Source organism: Vigna radiata, chromosome 5 (genome assembly GCF_000741045.1).
Source record: "Vigna radiata var. radiata cultivar VC1973A chromosome 5, Vradiata_ver6, whole genome shotgun sequence".
Taxonomy (NCBI): domain Eukaryota; kingdom Viridiplantae; phylum Streptophyta; class Magnoliopsida; order Fabales; family Fabaceae; genus Vigna; species Vigna radiata.
The window spans coordinates 24,486,436-24,506,498 of record NC_028355.1 but is presented as its reverse complement, the minus strand read 5'-3'; the positions used below and the strand labels follow the sequence as shown (position 1 = coordinate 24,506,498).

The following is a 20,063-nucleotide window of genomic DNA, read 5'->3' as shown; positions in this document are numbered from 1 at the left end:
GATCAGTAACAATTTTTTTAGCACGAATTATGCTATTGGTTAAAAGTTTTCCGAATTACATACCTGTAAGTGAGATCTATCAAAACTTTGTCATTCCAAAATTTAAAAAAGAAATATATATTTAAATTGTCATTACTAATCTAATGTTTTAATTGGAACCTTTTCGTTCCTTTTAGTCGTGAATTAGTAATTACAATTTAATGGAATATAATGTGAATGGGTGTAAAAATGCTTTTAGAAAATTAATACGGTCATTTTCAATTTATTTAGAAGAAAAAAAAACACTTCTTTAAGAAAGTATTACAAAAATGGCTATTTTGAAAATTTTACGTAGCCATATTAGATAGGGCGAGTGACGACGATTGGTCTGGGCAAAGGAAAAGTCGTTGTTGCGTGTGATAACAGAGAAGTAAGTGATTAGGTAGAAATGTGTTGCATGGGATGCCATCAAAATAAAGTAAATTAGTTGAAAATGAAAATGAAACCAAATCGTCGAATGTATTTTTATTTATTTTTGTGGCTAAGAAGGTCCATTCTTTATTTCTAGAAAAGATCTACTCAATCACAAGATTTTTATGGAAAGTATTTACAATATGTAGAAATTGGTCTATACATTTTCCGTTATTCTAAAATAAAACCTGTAGATGTTACTAATGGTAAAAATAGATTAAAAACTTATGACTCAATTTAATTTATTACAAATTTAAATTTAGTCGAGGTAAAAAAAAAAATAAATTTTAATATAAATGAAAACGGTATCAACTCATTAAAAATCGTTTCATTTAGATTGAATTTGTGGTAAATTAGATTGGTTTATCAATCCAAAAAAAAAAACTCACTTCACTTCTAATTTTAACAGAAAAATTCAAAATAAGATAAAATTGTTCGTATTTAAGTAAGGAATAAGCGTACGACAAAGATACGCCATAAACTACCTTGGTTTTGTAACAGACATGTTACCCAAACATATGTAAAAAGGTGTTCTTGCCACATTTTCGTGGCAATGATTATCATTATTGGGTTCATATTTAACAGACACAACGTCTTGCTGCACGAGCTACAGCTTAGTGTCTTTTTCAGACCAATTCTTGTACCAGCTCATCACTTTCGCTATAAACTCTGCAACAAAATAATTCCAATCATCAATAATTGAATACAGTAAACGGCATAAATGGCAGAAAGTTAGAAAATGTTTTTTACCTTCTACTTTTAAGTAAGTTAAGGCATTCTTTTTTGTTGAATCAGTGTTCTTCTCATCAGATTCGGACTGTTTTTGAGCATGACACAAGTGCTGCTTCATAGTTTCAAATTTCATTTCACTGGGTCTCTGAGAAGGGACGAAAAAATTACATCAAAACAGAAAAAAGTGAAACAGACAAAACTGTTATTTACCATGAAGTCCCTGTCGAGTTTGGCAATCCCTGGGCGTAGCGAGTGATGAACAAGACTGGTTAATTCTGGTACCAAAGACTGCATTCATCAACCAATTTACGCCTTAAGTTGGAACATTCAAATTATATTTTCACTTCCGACAAATAATTCCTTTACCTTGTATATAAAGTCAGGAGGAACATCATGGATCATAAGACTTCGTAGCTTTCTACGAATGGCGTACAGCCTAATGCAAATATTATCTTCTTGTAAAAAAGCATCAACTAAAAAACTAAACTTCAATGACAAATAGAAACAAAAGCTGGTGTGAAATTCCTTACTGTCGTGGACTTTGTTCTTGGATTACTTTTTTGGCAATATCCAAAATATCTTGTTCCCAACCAGTTAGAATCACGTCGTTCTCTTTGACAGCATCCCTGCATGCAAAATAGCAAACAATATCTATCCAAAATACCCTATTAATCTTTCTTCAATTTCTCTATCTCTTACACATTTCACTACCCCTTTTCGACAGTAGGAAGAGAAAAAAAAATGCTTAAACATAAAAATGACAAACCTGTTTCGGCAAGTGGCCTCTAACGAACGAATGGCTTGGCGTAGGTTGTTGTTGGACCTCAAAATTATGGTATCGATTAAGTGGCGTGGTAACTGTATTCCTTCTGCTATTGCAATGTTTTCCAAAATCGTAGCTAGCTGTGAGGTGAAAAGCTTATGAGAAGCATGGTATGTACGTTATGTATTGAAAACGCAGGAAACGAGAAAGGAACCTCTTGGGTTGATGGCGATGAAAGGCGGAGAGTGATGCAAAGTGGCTTCACAGGTTGAAGCTTAGATTCATCAGAGCAACAGAAGAAAACCTTATTACACCCTTCGTACTTCTCTAGCAGCCACTTAATATACAACAACGATTCTATCGACAGCTTCTCCGCCTCATACAAAACGATTGCTTTCAAACAAACCACAAACAGAGATATTAGTAAACATGTTGTTATTACCTAACAGCAAACTTTTTCCTTCACTTATTACTTACATACCTTTGCAGTTTTCTGGGCAACAAGGTTGCGAGTTATCTATCACCTGCCCGTATGTTTCCTTGAATAAATCAACAATTACATGTTTTTCATATCCATTTGTCTCTGACAGATTCACCTCAACATGATGGAATGATTTCTTTACGCGCACTTGCACACTATCAACCATTTCTCCCTATATTTCAAAATAAATAGTTATCTGTCTGGTATTCGGGAAGAAATAGTTTATCATTGATGAAAATTCAAGATGGTACCTTCAAAATGAAGTTTTTATATTCTTCTTCGACCTGTGATGTGATTCAATGGTAAAATTCTCAGTGTTTTTTTGTGCGCATGAACGATAGAAGTATATTTGAGTTAGAATAGTTTACCTGGACCCTGTCGGAGCCAAATACCTCTCGAAGCATAGCCCTTATCATGGATCTCTTCCCCACACTTGGTGGTCCTTCAAATATAAAGTGGCTGCACCCACAACCACCTTCTACCTGTGCCATTATCAAATACAAAAATTTCATTTTTCCCTGAACACGTACCCAGTTGCTCTGCCACTGAACTACTATTACACCTCAAAAATGATACAAACATTATCTTTTTTTTATTTGATACTATCATTCCTTATTTTTTTACTTTTTTCCTTTTTAGTATTTATTTGATAAGATCTAACTAAACTTAATTTTGTTTCGATTCAAATAAAATTATATAGTGATTAAAAATTGTAAAATGGATTTAAATTAATAATGAATAAAAATGTCATACCAAAGTACTTTTGACTCCTTTTGTATTATATTTAATTTTCACTGTAATTTGATGATATTTTTTATTCAAAGTAAATATAAACTAAATTTTCTTAATTTTTTTAAATCAATAACAATTTGTTTTAAATAGTATATAAGAAAACATGTTTAGTATTTTAAATTTAAAGATTTATTTCATAAGATATAATTATAAGTGCTCTTTAAAAAAGGTTTTGAAACTCAACTTATGTTGTTTCATTTAGACGTGTTATTTGAAATTATTTTACACCTCATTTTATTTATTTATTTTTAATAAAGACCTAAATGTAATTTTGGTTTTAAGATAGTAGGTATAACTAACCATTGTTTTTAAGTATGGATTATATCTTATAGAAGTACGAGATGCAATAACAAAAAGTAATTAGATTTAGGTGTATATATATAGCTAACCATTGTTTTGAGTTGACTTGCTATATCTTTGTTGCAGATGAACTCTTCCAAGGCCATGGGTTGGTATTTGGCTGCCCATGTATAATCGTAAACATCTCCTTCTTTACATTCAGATTCAGGCGAAACAGCAACTGCTTCTGATGAAACAAGAGGCAACACTTCCTGTTTCTTCCACAAATCCATCTCGCTTGTTTCCGATGATTTCTCCCCCAATGGCTTCTCTTCAACAACAGCATCATCACTCATCAACTTTCTATCAAAGATTGCTTCTTTTGACACACCCTCAAACTCATCAGTAGCCTGCTCGAATACACTCTCCCCCAAGGCCTTCTCTTCAGTCACCATCTCAATATCAAAATCATTCTCTCTCAATGGCTTCTCTTGATCAACTACAGTAGTTTTCTCCCCAAGTTCTTCCAATGTATGATTGCCAACTTGATCAGTTTCTTGAGTAGCAAAGCCAACGTGACGAGGATCGACCATCAAGTCCTTCAAAGTAGGCTGGGTCTTGATGTTTGGAAGGTTTGTAGTGAAAGAAGGTTGAATTGAGCGTGCATGAAAGAGAATGGTGTAGTGAGTGAGAAGACCTGCATAGTAAGGACTAGGGGTGTAGGAAAGGGAGTTGTGGGGAAAAGGAAGAGGGTGATTGTGAGGAGTCCAGGGACGAATAACAAGGGAATAGTCCGTAAGGCCTTTGTAATAAGGACTGGAAAGAAGGTCGGAGGAAGGGGTGTGAGAATGAGATTGAGCGCAGGAGGGTATGGTGTTCACAATCGCAAGGGAGTGGTCAGTCAGACCCTTGTAGTAGGGACTGTTGGTGCCGTCGATGTCGTATGCGCGGAGGTTGAGCGATGAGATGGGGCTAGCAGCGGTGGTTTTCTTCCTTCTGGACCGAAACCGAAACCTGCGAAGGGTGGGTGAGATGTGGTTCTTGGACATGCTCTGATGATCGGAAACGTTAACGTTGGGTTGCTTTGGCAGGTTGTGTTCGCCATTCACCATTGTTAAGCCTAAGCCTGAAGCTCAAGCTGAATGCATAGAATGTGATGGCGATGTGATATATCGGATGTTTCGAAGCAGGCGATGATGTCCATGCAACAAAACAGGTAAGACCGTTATTCACAAGGTCCTCACAGCGCCGACTCTGTCACATTCCCATCTCATCACAAAATACTTACGTGGAAATAGAGATTAAAATACAAATTGAAAGAGATACACAGTTTAATCTTTAGTAATACAAATATTCACAGAAATATTATTTAGTTTGAGATGGTTGAAAATTTATTTTTCTAGATACAGAGGTGACTTATGCAAGACATTCACAGAAAACTATTAAAATATTAATTGAGAAAGTGGCAATAGTCTCATTCTCTATATTATGTATTTTAATTTATAACGTGAGAATATACTATCATACTTATTCCACATTTTTTTTAAATCATTTGATACCAATTTTGTAATATAAAGACTCAATTATAATGTTTCACACATTAATTACCTAATTGTATCCTCTTCTGTTCGAGCAAAACAATTCCAGAAAGTTTGTAAGGGTTGGAAATAATAATACTATAAAAGAAATTGGTGTATTGTCTAAGATATATTTACATTTAGGCAACAATAAACAAATTATCACAAGAATTTAATAAACATGTAATATCATCATTATATAACATTAAACGAATAAAACTAAAGAACAAAAAAATCCAATTCTTCCAATATTAGGTAATGATATATGTCAATGTTAAAATTTACAAACAAATTTTTGGTCCATATCACTTCCTTATTTAGTTTATCAATTCTAATGGCATTCACTAGTACAAACGAGAAAAGCTCGTAACTTTTCGAGCATGTTAAGCTCCATCGGTTTATCGAGGTTGAGAAATAAAATAAATCATCAGCTGTTTTTCTAAAAATATGGCAAACCCACGTTTATGCATAAATGCAATTACATCGCTAGACTTTAAAATTTAACATTCATTTTTTTCATTTGTAAGTTCAAACAACGATTAAAACATGCTAAACTGATTATTTGTTCGATGAAGTTTACGAGTGACAGAGTCTTACGGTACAATATGAGAGAAACAGATCTTCCATTACAAAATACTCCTTGACAGATGATATATACCTTACATAATCTAATAAAAGAAAATAGTAGAATGAACTTCCCTAACAGATGATATTTACTCTTTCAGGTTCATCAATATTTATATATCTATCAACCCAGAATTTTTAGATTAGGTCAGGTCAGGTCAGGCTCAACCCTGGTCAGATTAAGCACTGAGGCTCTGAGTATTGCCAGCCACAGTCCTAATTATATTTAAGGCTGCCCGGTGCACAAGCCCCTCCTAGTCCTAATAGGCTTTAGGGAGGTTAATTATATACAGTCTTACCCTTACAAAAGATGCGGCAATTTCAAAGATTGCAACATGTTTTTAGACCACAAGGTTTCCCCCTCGTAGAACTGCCTGCCCTAGTCATAATATAATTTTTAAACAAAAAAAATCATAGAACCGAACAAAAGAAAACTCAAAAAAGGACTTAAATATTACAGCGGCTATTAGAAATCATAAAGATTATGATTTGTGAAGAAGTAGACTATCATAAAACTGGGTTTGCATTGCAAAACTTCATTCAAAGAAACTGGTACCTTACAGTCATTTTGAACATAGAGCTCCAAGGCCCCTACTTCAAATCGGCTCACAAATCCCATTCACATAATTGAACAGAGATTCACAAAAACGGCATCATTATCCATACAGTGAATACAATGGAGATTTAGGAATTGAAAGGTCTGTATACCTACAAAATGTTAAGAATCCTTCCTATCTGCAGGATCACGATCAACTAAGGCAAGCGGATCTTCTCCAGTTTCAGATGGGTGCTCGGACGGAGGGGGTTGCTCTTCATTTTCATTGTTCTCAGGGTGGAAATTGATGGGGAACTTCGTGACCCTGGGTTTATCAGACAAAATGTTCCTTTGAACCCGATCAGTTAACACCTTTGGTGGGGGTTCCTCTCTCAGCTGCTCATCATCATAATCATTGTTCACATAATAGCCAACACGAATAAATTCCTGTCCCAGATAAGAGCACGTCAACAGAAGCACTGTCACACCAATTATATCTTCTTCACGAATCTTTGATGGATCCGGTGGATCTGCCTGCAAACCAAACAGTATTTTCAAAGTTAGAGCGAGTGCATGAGCAATTGCATGGTGCAGCGCAGAATTCGTAAGACTAGTATTAATATCGCTTGCCTGTAAAACGAAGCGATAGTTTCCAACATTGACAGGACCAACAAGGACACTTTCTAATAATTGGTCATAGGTCTCATCCTCAGCAGATCCAACATATATGAGCTTCCATTCCAAATCTGCACCCACAAGACATCATACACTGTCAAGAGGTTATGGGAGTGAGATTACAGTCAAGTGGTTAGAAAAATAGACTTTACAGTGACTTCTAGACACAAATTCAACAAGATAATGTAGACTGACTTTGTTCCCAGAAAATCACTTACAAGAAAATATTTCAACAGGCTTTCATATTTACCAGCATAGATTACAAAATTCAAAATAACAGTTACCAGAACAAGGTCAAACAGTGAAGATTGCCTGATACCCCTTCTTGGTTTTTTTTTTTTTTTTTTTTTAAATGCGTCTTCTAAATAATTTCACATGCTCAACTGTCAATTTTTATTCTAAATAAAACATTCAAAACAGAAGATATTTTTCCATTCAGCTAGTTATCTCAGAGTAATGAATCGTTGAGGGACAATCTTCAGGGAAACAAGAACTTGGTTATACAAATTCAAGAGAAAGGGCTTTCAGGCATACAAATTTTAGGGACAAAGAAAAAAAAAACACTAAACAGACAAGACCTTAGTCATCGGAAAGTACAGTCTTACAGAATCATCAAGTTGCAATGATATTTAGTTCTCGGTTACTTTGTGAGATGAATAACCCAACCCATCGAATAGAACGAAAGACAAAGAAAATTGTAATATTAATAAAAAAAACAGGCTTGTGCGAATGATTAAGCAGGGTTTTGGGTATTAAATTAGACAAAAAAAAATTGGGGGTTACAGAGATAATGATAAGAAAAGCGGAGGATGAAAGAGAGTGCAGAGATCCGTGAAAGGGAGAGATAGAGAGAGGGGATTGAGTAAGAAGTGATGGAGTGAGGGTTTGAAGAGAGGGATGAAGAAACCCTAAAAGAAAGAGAAAGAGAAGATGTTACCGTCTTTGAGAGCGGTGAGGCATTCGTAGGAAATCTCGAACTGAAAAGGGGTGAGAAAGGAAGCAGGGTTGTCGAGGACGGTGACGTTGGTGATGTTCACAGCACTCATGCTGCTGATGTTGCTGTTGATTCTTCTCTTTTCTTTTCTCTTCTTCTCTCAGACAATGAATGAATGAACCAATCAAAGAATGTTGGAAACCTCAAGAACCGCACTTTCCTGTTGTTGGCGGGAGAGGGTTTGAAGACACCAAAAAATACCTCCTTTTTCACTCCCAATTCCCAATACACTATTTATTATTTATCTCTATCTTACTACAATTTCAATTTTCTTTTAACTTTAAATTTTTTTAATTCAATTTTCTTTCATTTTTTTTTTCAGATTAATTGTTTCATTTATTATTATCTTTTTTGTTGTCTTATCAACTTGTCAAGAGATAAGGTTTTATAAAACAATTTCATTGTTAATGCATACATTTTTTATTATTATTTTAATTAAAAATATGTTAAATAGTAAAAAAAATATTTTTCCATATCATTGTCTATACTAATTAATTATTGTTATTATTAAATGTAATCCTAATTAACTATCCTTATTATTAAATGTAGTGATGATAGTGGTTTTTGTTATACTTTAATGAAAATAATGAAAATAATTTTTCATTAGTTATGATATTTTTTGTATTAATTACAAAAATTTATATTTTTCAACACTTACATACAAATAATAAGTAAAATAATGAGTCATAATAATAATAATAATAATAATAATAATAATAATAATAATGTAACAAAAATTAAACAGCAAAATTCAACTAAAGTTTTGGATATTATATCGAACAAAGAAATTAGTAATGACTCAACTAATATAATTATTTATTTCATCAAGAAGAGTTGTAGTACAATGTTTTAAAAATAATGGCCTTGACTAAATTAACAAGTTATTGGATTATTGGTTGATTCCATGTCTTGTAACTAAATCAAAGGAACTTTTAGTATATAATGTACTCTTTCTAAAATAAAATGACAACTCTTAGATTTACAAATATCACTAAACAATTAATTAACTAAATAGGTAAAATATTATCAAACATATTAAATTAATATTTCTAATTAATGACATTTTAAAAAGTATTATATAAAACAAATATTCATAAAATTTAGTAAGGACAAAAATTTAAGGGGAAAAATAATATTTTTTACAATTTGTAAAATCTCTTATACCATTCTTTTTAAGATATGTTTTTATAATAAATGAGAGTATTTAATAAGATGTGTTGAGCCATTTCTTCTCCATTTCCATAACTTTAACCTGAATTCTAGTAGATTTAAAATTTTTAAATTCATCCTATAATTTATAATTTCCAATATTCAGTTTTTGATTATGTGATTTGAAAATTAGATCATATAATCCAAAACGTTAAAGGTTATTTTTTTTATATATATTTGTATTGTACAATTTAAAATACAATTTTATATATCAGGTTATACATTTTAAAGTAGCAATGAATAAATTTGTTATGGTATCATAAGAAAATTAAGTGCATTCTTTCTAAAAAACATAACCCTGGTTAGTGGTTATAATCCGATGTTGATTCTGGTTTTAACACTATGTATCATTAATTTCACTCATCCAACCTACCTCAATTTTAACATATTTATGTTGTATGAATTTTTTTAGTATTTATTTTATATGATTTTACAATTCACATTACTTTTTACACTTTCTTAAGAGTTTTGATTTTAATATAAGAAACTGGTACATTTAAAAGTTCTGTTTATTTGTATTTCACTATAAATACATTTTTTTTTTTGAAAAATAAAGTTTTTTATTTCATCTTTATAATTGAAGATTTTTTTTAAGATCATCAAGAGTTTTATAAAATTCACATTTTAAATTTAAAAACTTAACTATGAATTTTGTATTAAAGATTTCCTTAATAACGTCATATATTTTATTTAATAAATTTTTATCATTCACTAAGTTTTAAAAATATTACAAAACCACAAGTAATATTATTAATAAAAAAAGTAAGGATTACAACTTTTAGTTTTTTTTAGTAATAATGAGTATTCAAAACAATAAATGAAATGTTCTGATGGAAAAATTTGCTATATGTTAACATCACAACATAAGAAATGTTATTATATATTCAGAAATACAATATAATATACTGTGATTAAGTATTTAGCAACAAAAACAACAATTGTTGCAAAATTTATTGTGATTTTATACTTGATTTGTTAAAAACATAAAGTAACAAATGTTATAATATTATGATTTTTTGTTGTTGATAATATTATGATTTCTTGAATTAATTTGTTAGGAACAGAAAATAATAATTATAAACACACACACTCGAAACATTTCCATGTAGATGCTTTTCCCTACTCCCCAAGAAAAAGAACTATGTTTAGCACTAGTGTATACTATCCATATACATATAACGTATACATCTTTAATCTAACATGGAAAGAAAACTGTATTCTTCCAGATATCAGGGAAGTGATTTATCAGCTTCTAGTTGCTTTGATGCAATGTCATGGAACTGTGAGGCTTAATAGGTTCTTCCTGAAACAAAATCACATCCCATGAATATACTCCGCAGTGTAAACTAAAGTGCAAATTATAACTAAATCATTTAAGTGCATACTATAGCTTCTAGACTATCTTGGAGGTCAAAACACCCTTGTACTGTTGGCGTTCTGAAAGTGAGCTCTCCTTGAAGCTGTGAAAACAAACCACCCAACGCTAATTATCTTAGATTAAAAATTTTGAGCCAAGTAGTTTCAAAATGTAAGCCGTAAATCACTACCGGTCTTTGCATCCTGTGCTGCATCCCATAATGTGGACCACGGCTTGCAATGGAATGCAATTGCCCCTGAAGATTGAAACAAAATATGAGATTCAAAACATCTCCCATCCAACTGCAAAAAAAAAAGAGTACAGATAATACAAGATAATACATCTTCAAGCACACTCTGCTGAGTCCCGTAATAGGCATCAAGGGTCGAAGCTCTAGAATCCAAATCCTGTGAGGACAAAAACTTATTTTATGTATCCAAAAGAATAAAATAGAAATTAAGAGGAGAATGAACATTTACGAAAACTGTCACTGTTAAAGTACTATCTCTAGATTCTTTCTGGACTATCATGTGCAGAGAAATATCCGTACCACAGTTTGCATGTTCTGCTGATAAATGTAACAATTATTGAAGTGCGCTCTTGCAATTCTCTGTTCCTGCACATAAAGATAACACTGATGACCCTACAAAGTATGAGCAATATTAGAATTCTAAGCTTTATCCGTTCATGACAATGCCAAGAAAGTAATAAAGGCAAACCCTCATTCTGAGATCATCCATCGTCTTGATATTGATTCTTTCTGGATCAGAGCATTCCTGTAATATACAAAATCTGTTTAAGAAGGTCCACCACTTACTACAAGTCAATACAAATTCTAGCAGCACCATAACAGTTGATCATCAACTAACCCTTTTACTGAATGACTTCCTTTTGTTAGTAGGTTTTGCCCTGTTGCAGCCATAATTTTTATCTCCAACGTCAAAAGCATCAAGAGCCAACTTGTTGGGATCCGAAGTGCTTCTGGCAGAATATTTTGTGTTCACACAGTGTTTATACAGTTCTTCCATGGCCTGAGATGCAACACGGTAAGTATCTTCAGATAAAGATCCAATTTCACTTAATACAATTGCCCGCCTACAAAGGTCATTAAATCGTTGAACTCGATTAGCAGTCCTGGTAATTATGTCACCAGAAAATTGATCGGCCATTGAATCTTTTGTCCATCTTTTTAAAATATAATAGGACGGAATGCTGGTTATGCCCGACTTCTGAAGAACAAGCATTGCATGTCTACATAGAAAACCTTTGTATTGAAATAAACAACATGAACAACAGACATACAAATCTGCTTCCTTCCAAGAAACAAAAAATTTCTTCCGCTTCTCAAAATCATGAACAAGAAATGTCAGATTTTCCCTTCCTTCTGTTTCCATCTGGAGATGACAGGACATCATTCCCAATATTTCCAACTGAAATTTTCTAAATATGGCATCAGTAAAAATTGCAGATAGCTGCTTCTCAAAAGGTGATAAAGATCGTAATGTAGGTTGCTTTTGTTTTGTTTCAATGTCAGCTTTGGCTTCAATGTCAAAACAGTCTACAGAGAAAACTTTATACTGTTCAATAAATTCCTTAAAGGTAGAATCAACACGGATATACTTGTCAAAGAAAGATGATATACTCTCAGATCTTTCAATTGTTGACAATCCAACCAAAGAAATGTCCCGCATGAATGTCGGCGCCCACTTTTTACGATCTTCATACAATGACCGAACCAATTCATCATCCTTTAGTTCAATTCTATTCATCAACTTCCACCATCTCTCTTCAAATTTCTCATCTGAACAGGAATGATGAATGCATTTGTCAAATTTTTCCATAAAATTATTATTTTCGTTTATGATATAATCCAAATTCTTGGTTATTTTACATAAAACATGTGATAGGCAGAAACAATGACGTTTATCTGGAAACACTTCCATGACAGCTTCTTTCAAGAATTGCTCCTGATCTGTGATAATCACCTCGGGAGGTAGGTTACTCATTGCCTTGAGCCATGCTTGCATTAACCACATAAAAGCTGAAACAGAGTCTTCCCCAACCAGTGCACATCCAAGTAAAATGTACTGGAAGTTATGGTTGACCCCGACAAAAGGAACAAAAGGAATTTTATATTTGTTTTTCAGGTAAAAAGTGTCAATCAACACAATATCATGAAACTTTTTATAATCAAATCTTCCTTTTGAGTCAACCCAAAATACAGTTCTTAAATGTCTATCCTGATCCAGGTCTATTGCATAAAAGAAGTTCGGATTTTCACACTGCATGGAGATAAAGTATTCGATGATCAACTGCACATCAACCTCGTCTAGAGCCAATTGCATGCCCTTCTTACGACAAGCTAGATTACTTATTTGTTTGCTACGTCCCGTGACAAAATCATCGGGACAGATCTCATGATTGTGCTCTTTTACAAAATTGTATATAATCCAATTCCCATCTAGCTTCTTCTTCATATGCATTCCAGCCTTACAGTCTGTCTTTGTACATGGTCGTGGATTAACAACTGTACCGGACTCACGCTTACTTCCAAATCTAGAACAAACAATTTTAATATCAATAAATTTTCCTGACTTTTTCGAGCGTCGACTGGCTTTTATCGTGATGCCAAAACCCACTGAGCGAGCATATTCTCTGTAGAAAGAATACGCAGCCTCCTTTGATTCAAATTCCAAGCCATTTTGTGGTTCTTTAATGGGAAATTTATCAATTGCATCCACTTGATTAGAATTCAAATCCACCGGATCCTGACAGCAGAAAGCTTTTTCACTTAAAACTTCCTTACAGTTTGCAGTCATTGACGAAGGATTGATTTTATGCTCCTCGATACATATATCACATGTTGTATCTGTAACATTATTTCCACTAGATCCAATATAAAGCTTCTCATGCTCACATATAGGTACCTCAAGATCAATCTCCATGGAGGGCACATCAAAAGGAGAAGGAACTCGTGTCACAGTATCTGAAATGGAGAGAATATAAATAAGTAACCACAATGTTATAAAGGCAAAATACGAGTACAATCCCATGTGTAAGTAATAAGGCCATAAAAACATTTGGAATGATCATATATTAACATACAATGAAGAAAACAAAAGCAAATAAATCTTCAGCATATGTACAATTTCAAGATTCTGCAGTAAACAGAATAATATTTAAATTTTATATAGCAAATTAGACCATGACTATAAATTTCATATTTAATTAATACTGATGTCATATTTGATTCAGTATATTCGTAAATTGATTTTAACAAGATAAAAGTCATGTAACATTTCTATTTTACAAAAACAAATAAATAAAGCATATCTTCATGGAATAATAACTATCTAATACACAATTCATTGTTCAATCAAAGAATGTAAAATAACTTCTATATACTAGGAACTTGACTACGAAAATAAAAACTAGGGCTGCAATTAATCAATTGACAGGTCCAGCCCTTAGAGTCGAGGAAAAGGAAATAATCATAAAATGAAGGAAAATGAAGAAAAAAAAGCAGCAGTATCGGTGTCTCCTGAAAAGATTGGATGAAATGTGTTTTTCTGTATTGAAAAGAGGGGTGATACAAACATTATATACAAATTGCAGAGTAATTAATCCGTCTTGTTTTCCAACCTATTCAAGCAAGATTTCAAACAAAGTTGATACGCACATGGTAAAAACAACAACACACTGGAGATTAATCCCACAAATACGATAGAGTTTTAGAAATTTAGCAAAACTGTCTGACCGCTGCATTCATTCATTTTGATAGGAAAGAATGAAAATGACATCAAAAGAATCCCAGTAGCAGGAACCCAAAGTCACCATTTATTATCCCATTAGCCGAATATGATCATATGAATTACTTGAAAAATTAACAAAGAATAAGCGACATTGGGTAAGTTCGAGGGTTGAAAGGATGCGTGGTGAAGTGGGTAAGCTAAAATCTAATACCCACTCATCTCAGTTTCAAGAAACCATACACTCAAATTGAATAATAAAACAGATACGGTCGTCGAAGCATATGGTAATAAAAAAAAAAATAGAAACTGCAGGAAATAGAAATTGAAAGAAAGTAGAAACCTAAAGAGAGTTGTTGACAAAGGCGGCATTGCTGAGAAGATGAAGAAAGACAAAATGAAGAAGATGCTTTGCTTTCTCCCTTCACTCCAGTCCAGGCTACACAACGCCACAATCTACACAATCACGCAACCTTAGTTTTTGTAATTAAACTAAAAATATATATTTTTATTATTTAACCCAGTTATAACAAGACATTATTTTGGAATTTAGACATCGTGTACAATTATTAAATTGATGGCACATTGGAAAAAGATTCTGCCACTAAACAAAAAAATAATAATGAATAAACTGCTATCTTAATTCTGGAAACTGAAAAGTAGTTTCAGTCGCATTAGTCTTTAAATCAAAGGAAATTAAAAAATATTTAATTGCGAGTTGATAACCTTATTAATCTAAACTTAATATATCCATACATACGACTTTTGTAAAAAAAAAAAAAAAAAGCTTAAATAATAATATAGATCAACTTTTTTTTTTTAGAAAATAGTAATTGTTTGGGGCTTGAATCCTAATGACATCACTTTAAATACAAAATAAATTATGTTGTAAAGAATATGTCAAGAAAAGATTTCTTTTTTTCATAAAATAGCAAAAATCGGAAGAGACAACATGTTTACATTATCATATTTGAATTTTTACCTTAATAAAATAACTAATAAATAATTTAGAGATAAATAATCCAATCAATGATATTATCAAGTGAAATTCTAATTCTATTCAGAGAATACCACAACTAATGATATTATATATAACTTTTATTACGGTAAAAAAAATGTAAAAATATTGCTCCCCAGAATGAGTCTTCAGTTATATTATTTAAATTCCAAAAGAGAAATAATTGTCCCATATTAACCACATATAGGACTTAGATTTTGCTTAAACTGGATTTACACATACCATCATTTTAGTCTCAAAAGAGAGAAAGTTCTGCAGATATTAACCACTCCACGTCTTCATGAAGCCCAACATAACGTGAGAGAGCAGATTCTTTTAAGTATTGAAATTAACAGAGACTAAAATAATGGACAAAATACTCTCGCAACGATCAAATTGACCAGCCATAATTCAGGTCCAAAATGACGTCAAAATTTTCTTGTACTACTAGTTTCATCAACTAAATGAGTTAATGTTAACATTTTGCAAACTACTAAGGGTGAAAATGCACCTAAAAACTCGCGTAGGTAAAAATCTTTCATTTCATTCTTCAGAGATCGTGATAATAAACGTAAGTCATGTTTTAGATACAACTCTTGCAAACCACCTTGTGCTTGTGTTACTAATAAGCCACCTATGGATCAGCCAAGTTGCTTTGAATAAGGTGGTTCTGATGAGGAAAGAGGTTAAGCAGCTGCAGAGCTCTCCTTTCCATGATTCAGCAGTGAAGTTCAGAGGAACCTTTTCAAGCACTCATTCCACTTCATTAGCTAATATGCCGTAGGTACATCATGTAGTGGGTGACCCTTCCGACTTCTTTCCATTATTTTGCTTGCAAGGGATACTTGCTTGCCAACCACAAATATAAATGCCTTTCCTACTCCCTTCGCACCTCTGGCTGTTCTTCCAACACGCCGTACATATTCACTTGGATCACGTGGGAAGTCAAAGAGTATGACATGATCCACTCCTGCAAAGTCAATTCCTCGTGAAGCCCTGTAACAAGTTACCTTAATCACTTATTTTGCATCAGAGAATCGTCAAAACGTCAGAAAGGCAAAGCTAAAATTAGAGTTAACTGACAAATACCTGTCAGTGCAAATCATAAACTGGGAGACTCCTTTTGATGGAGGACGAGTAAACTCTTCCATGCTAGCAAGCCGTGATTCTTGTGTCATGGCAGCATGGAAGGGTAGAACTTGCATGTGATTTCCTTTTCTATCAAAACGCCTTAATGAATTTTCAACTTTTCTGCACGTTTCAATCTGCAAATTTTTTTTATGGATAATTACACCAAAATAAAAGGACAAATGTTACATAGAAAACTAAAATTGTAAAAGATAAGTCTCAAGTCAGAATTTAAATACCTTGTTGCAGAACACAAGTGTTCTTGGAACAGGACTTTCCTCCACAAGCTGCAGAAGTGCGGTTTTCTTGTTCAAAAATGCTGTATCAGGAGTTTTTTCTTGTCCATCTTCTCCACTGCAATCTACTAGAATCTGAACAAATAAGAAGATACTAACCACATCAAGATATATAGAAACTGATGACTCAAAATACTGGCAGTCTGTCACAGAAATCAGTTACATAACAATTATTGATTTGCATTATAGCTGTCTAAGAATATAATATAGCACCAAAACATCCCAGCACCCTAAAAATGTATAATACAGTGTATGATACCACTTTTCTAATTTGTTACAAGCTATGGCAGTATGACCAAAGCGAGATTCAAATAGTCATAGCCAAGTTAATTTTGAACCATGGATCACAAGTTGTATCAAATTGTATGACTCAAAGAATGTGAAAAATAACTTCAAGTATATCATAGAAATGTATACAGCGTGCAAGGTCATACTCCAAGAGTGTGAGTGTGTAGTAGAGGAATCTCCTTACTCCAAGAGTAACTATAATGAGTTACTCTTAATCTGAAGCTTCTATTTTATTTTACATTAACTGCTCAAATTAAGTATTTAAAACGCTACACTTGATTCAAATTTTGCTTTCCACTTTCTACCTTTATCTTCACGTTCATAGTTATGGAGACTATTACGGGATGATTACTCACTGCTTTATCAAGAGTGGCCTTTTAAGTATTTATTATGAGCCATTGATTTAAAATAAGATAGAAAGTCCAGATTAAGATTCACTAGTTACCATTACTCTATGGGTAAATAAAATCCCTCCTAATAGTTTTACATAACTACGAAACAGGAAGATGAAGGTAGGAAGTGGAAAACAAATTTCACGTGAGAAGAATTGTATATTCTTAATCTGAGTCATTAATCTAAAATAAAATAGCAGGATCAGATTAAGAGTAATTCGTTACACTTATTCTTGGGATAAATGTATCCCCTCCCCTTCTCTCTATATATATAGCTCCTTAGTAAAATAGTTAAATTTAAATATCACGTTGGAGACAAGAAGTGATTATGTTTCTCGTACTTGGTCCATTGAATTTTCCCGTACTAAGTCAACATATTCATAGGTAAGTCTTTTGATATTCTGTAATGTTGTCTTCTATCCAAGAAAAATGAAATAGAAAGAAAAGAAAGTTACTACTGAAACCTGACCTCTTCAAGGCGAGAACTTATTCGGTGCATACCAGGCCCCATAATCATTTCGCAGTCGGGAAAAACTTCAACCAATTTGGTGAAAACATTTTTTGGTAAAGTTGCAGTCACAAATAGATACTGTGTGTCAACCGGTGAAGAATTGATCAGGCATTGAAGAGCCATTTCAAAGTCCTCATCACCAAAGAGAATATCTACTTCATCCAACACAGCACTGAAACAAATTGTTGTAAAGATAAATTTCACAATCAGCGTGGATAGGTAAAATATACTAAATGGACACGCGTTGAGGAAGGAAAGGGCATGGATAGATAAAATATCCTAAATGGACGCGTAAATTAGTTGCACTGCCTGTTTGATGATAAAACAGAAAATCAATGTAAACATCTGTAGTGGTAGTAAACAATTCAATAAATAAGAGATCAACTTTTACCATCTTAGATTTGTTAACTGCAAGAAGCCTTCATTCATGAGGTACAAAAAACGGCCAGGCGTTGCTATTAAGACATCAACTCCTTGCTGTAAATTTTCCAGTTGAGTCTTTTGTCGAAAACCTCCCGTGACAACCATAGATTTGAATGGAGCCCCAGATTTTGACAAGGATCGACAATTATCCAAGACCTGCGAAGCACGCAATAGTGCATTAGATGGACAACAGAGTTACACCACTCTCAAAAAGGGTTCAAACAAGCAAAACAATAAGACAGATTAAGAAAGGAGGATCTGACCTGAGAAGCTAACTCTGCAGTGGGCGCGAGTACCAGCACTCTAGGAGCTTGAGAAGAGGATTGACTACGTCCTTCTTGTTCTTCTTGTCTAAGACGCTGAATGATTGGTGCAAGATAAGCCAATGTCTTTCCAGAACCACTTTGGTCAGCTATGACACAAGTCTTTCCGCTAAGAACAGGAGCAAATGCCATGGCCTACACAGCAATACACAATCAAATTACTCACTGCAACGAACTTGTCAGTAATAGCATAAAGCCTAAAGCAACAACGACAGGAGATAGGATGTGAGCATGAGTGAATTATAGTAGGAGTGAATGAATGAATAGGTACCTGTACATGGGAAGGGCGCGTTAAGAAGATTTTTTGGAGGGATTGAATGATGTAGTCAGCGCACCCAATTTCTTTAAATGACTTGAGACTGAAGAAGTTTGTGTCAGTGGTTGATTTGGTTTGTGAGGGAAACCTGGGAATGATATCCCATCCTCCTCGTTTTCGTCCACCTGACCGAGACCCAGAATGAGAAGGTCTTCCTCTCGGGGCTGCGAGATTGTCATAGTAGTCGTCATTATCATCATAATCATCATTATCGTCTTCTTCTTCTTCTTCAACTTGAAGGACGCGTCTTCGGTCCCTGCTTCTGTGGAGCAGAGTTTTCGGTTTCTGAGTCTTGACTCTTCCGAAGGTTGAGAAGGGAGAATCGTTTTTTGTAGTGGACGTGTGACGAGTGCGATTAGCGGAGGAGGAGGCGGCGGAAGCGGAGAAAGAGAGAAGACGAGTGTGTGGAGGTATGAGGGTGGCAGCAGAAGAAGGATTGTGGAACAGACCGGAGGGAGGATTCGGAACAGCAACTCTCCCAACCACCATCTCTCTGTTCTTCTTCCTCTCTCTTCGACCAAAAATATCTAGATAACCTTCTTTTCTCCATTTAATAAATATATTTTATAAATACTTACAAAATATGTGTTCTAAATCTTAACAAATTAATTCCTAAATAATGATGGGTTATCTTAAGTTCATCTACAAAAATATGTCAATTTTTCAACTTTAAATAAATTAAAATACTAAATTATTTTTAAAAATACATTTTGTTCTAATATGTAAATTATGAATGTTCTTCTTGACTTGCTTTATCTAACATATTTGAACTTTAAAACTTAATTCAATGTGTTTTTGAGATAAAGGTTAGTTATTCTTTAAGGTAAATAAGAACAGCAAACCAGGTATACATCAAACAATTTATTTTATAAGTATGTATTTTTGGTTCAATGTGAAATGAAAAACATTAATTTTAGTTCTTGTAAAGATTTTTTCGATTTCTGTAAAGTTTAAATTGAATATTTCTAGTTCTTACCGGTCTTATAAAAAGTAACGTAAGTAATTATACGAAATAGAAGCTCAATAACATATACGTGACATCATGTTAGCATGTAACTCTAATTTTATTTATTTTTAGTATGGTTAAAGACGTTATTTATTTTTAGTATGATTTAATCACTAACATTTAAACTGCTTCATCGTTAGCTTTTTAGTTTCTTTATGTTTTTGGA

General features: G+C 33.3%; 4 protein-coding genes across 10 annotated transcripts; all 4 read right to left on the bottom strand.

Annotated features, from left to right (window-relative positions):
- Positions 1-896: 896 nt before the first annotated feature.
- On the bottom strand, positions 897-6,309 carry LOC106760512 (replication factor C subunit 3). Of its 4 annotated transcripts, none has more exons than XM_014643938.2 (12): positions 6,255-6,309; positions 3,608-4,635; positions 2,795-2,908; positions 2,678-2,710; positions 2,427-2,598; positions 2,160-2,338; positions 1,949-2,085; positions 1,713-1,808; positions 1,549-1,618; positions 1,393-1,470; positions 1,201-1,327; positions 897-1,119 (listed from the first exon to the last, which is right to left on the bottom strand). In XM_014643938.2, exons 2-12 carry the CDS (start codon positions 4,607-4,609, stop codon positions 1,058-1,060), a joined length of 2,070 nt encoding a protein of 689 aa, XP_014499424.1. In that variant the 5' UTR covers positions 4,610-4,635; positions 6,255-6,309; the 3' UTR covers positions 897-1,057. The 4 variants fall into 4 exon arrangements, 3 of the variants coding, with proteins under 3 accessions (XP_014499424.1, XP_022636831.1, XP_022636832.1); XM_022781110.1 differs by having other exon boundaries at positions 1,201-1,267; XR_002667942.1 differs by lacking the exons at positions 897-1,119; positions 1,549-1,618.
- On the bottom strand, positions 6,204-8,110 carry LOC106761034 (histone chaperone ASF1B). Its single transcript, XM_014644506.2, has 3 exons — positions 7,846-8,110; positions 6,864-6,979; positions 6,204-6,767 (listed from the first exon to the last, which is right to left on the bottom strand). The coding sequence occupies exons 1-3, from the start codon at positions 7,952-7,954 to the stop codon at positions 6,417-6,419; spliced, it is 576 nt and encodes a 191-aa protein (XP_014499992.1). The 5' UTR covers positions 7,955-8,110; the 3' UTR covers positions 6,204-6,416.
- Positions 8,111-10,165: 2,055 nt separating this feature from the next.
- LOC106759915 (protein FAR1-RELATED SEQUENCE 2) lies at positions 10,166-14,782 on the bottom strand. Of its 4 annotated transcripts, none has more exons than XM_022781109.1 (8): positions 14,561-14,782; positions 11,338-13,454; positions 11,188-11,244; positions 11,019-11,111; positions 10,800-10,875; positions 10,659-10,724; positions 10,497-10,571; positions 10,166-10,414 (listed from the first exon to the last, which is right to left on the bottom strand). In XM_022781109.1, the coding sequence occupies exons 2-7, from the start codon at positions 13,411-13,413 to the stop codon at positions 10,522-10,524; spliced, it is 2,418 nt and encodes an 805-aa protein (XP_022636830.1). In that variant the 5' UTR covers positions 13,414-13,454; positions 14,561-14,782; the 3' UTR covers positions 10,166-10,414; positions 10,497-10,521. The 4 variants fall into 4 exon arrangements, with proteins under 4 accessions (XP_022636830.1, XP_022636828.1, XP_022636829.1 ...); XM_022781107.1 differs by having other exon boundaries at positions 10,810-10,875; positions 14,561-14,779; XM_022781108.1 differs by having other exon boundaries at positions 10,810-10,875; positions 11,019-11,078; positions 14,561-14,779.
- Positions 14,783-16,086: 1,304 nt separating this feature from the next.
- Positions 16,087-19,425, bottom strand: LOC106762048 (DEAD-box ATP-dependent RNA helicase 50). Its single transcript, XM_022781105.1, has 7 exons — positions 18,847-19,425; positions 18,516-18,710; positions 18,221-18,408; positions 17,788-18,001; positions 16,582-16,713; positions 16,304-16,479; positions 16,087-16,224 (listed from the first exon to the last, which is right to left on the bottom strand). The coding sequence occupies exons 1-7, from the start codon at positions 19,378-19,380 to the stop codon at positions 16,221-16,223; spliced, it is 1,443 nt and encodes a 480-aa protein (XP_022636826.1). The 5' UTR covers positions 19,381-19,425; the 3' UTR covers positions 16,087-16,220.
- Positions 19,426-20,063: the final 638 nt, after the last annotated feature.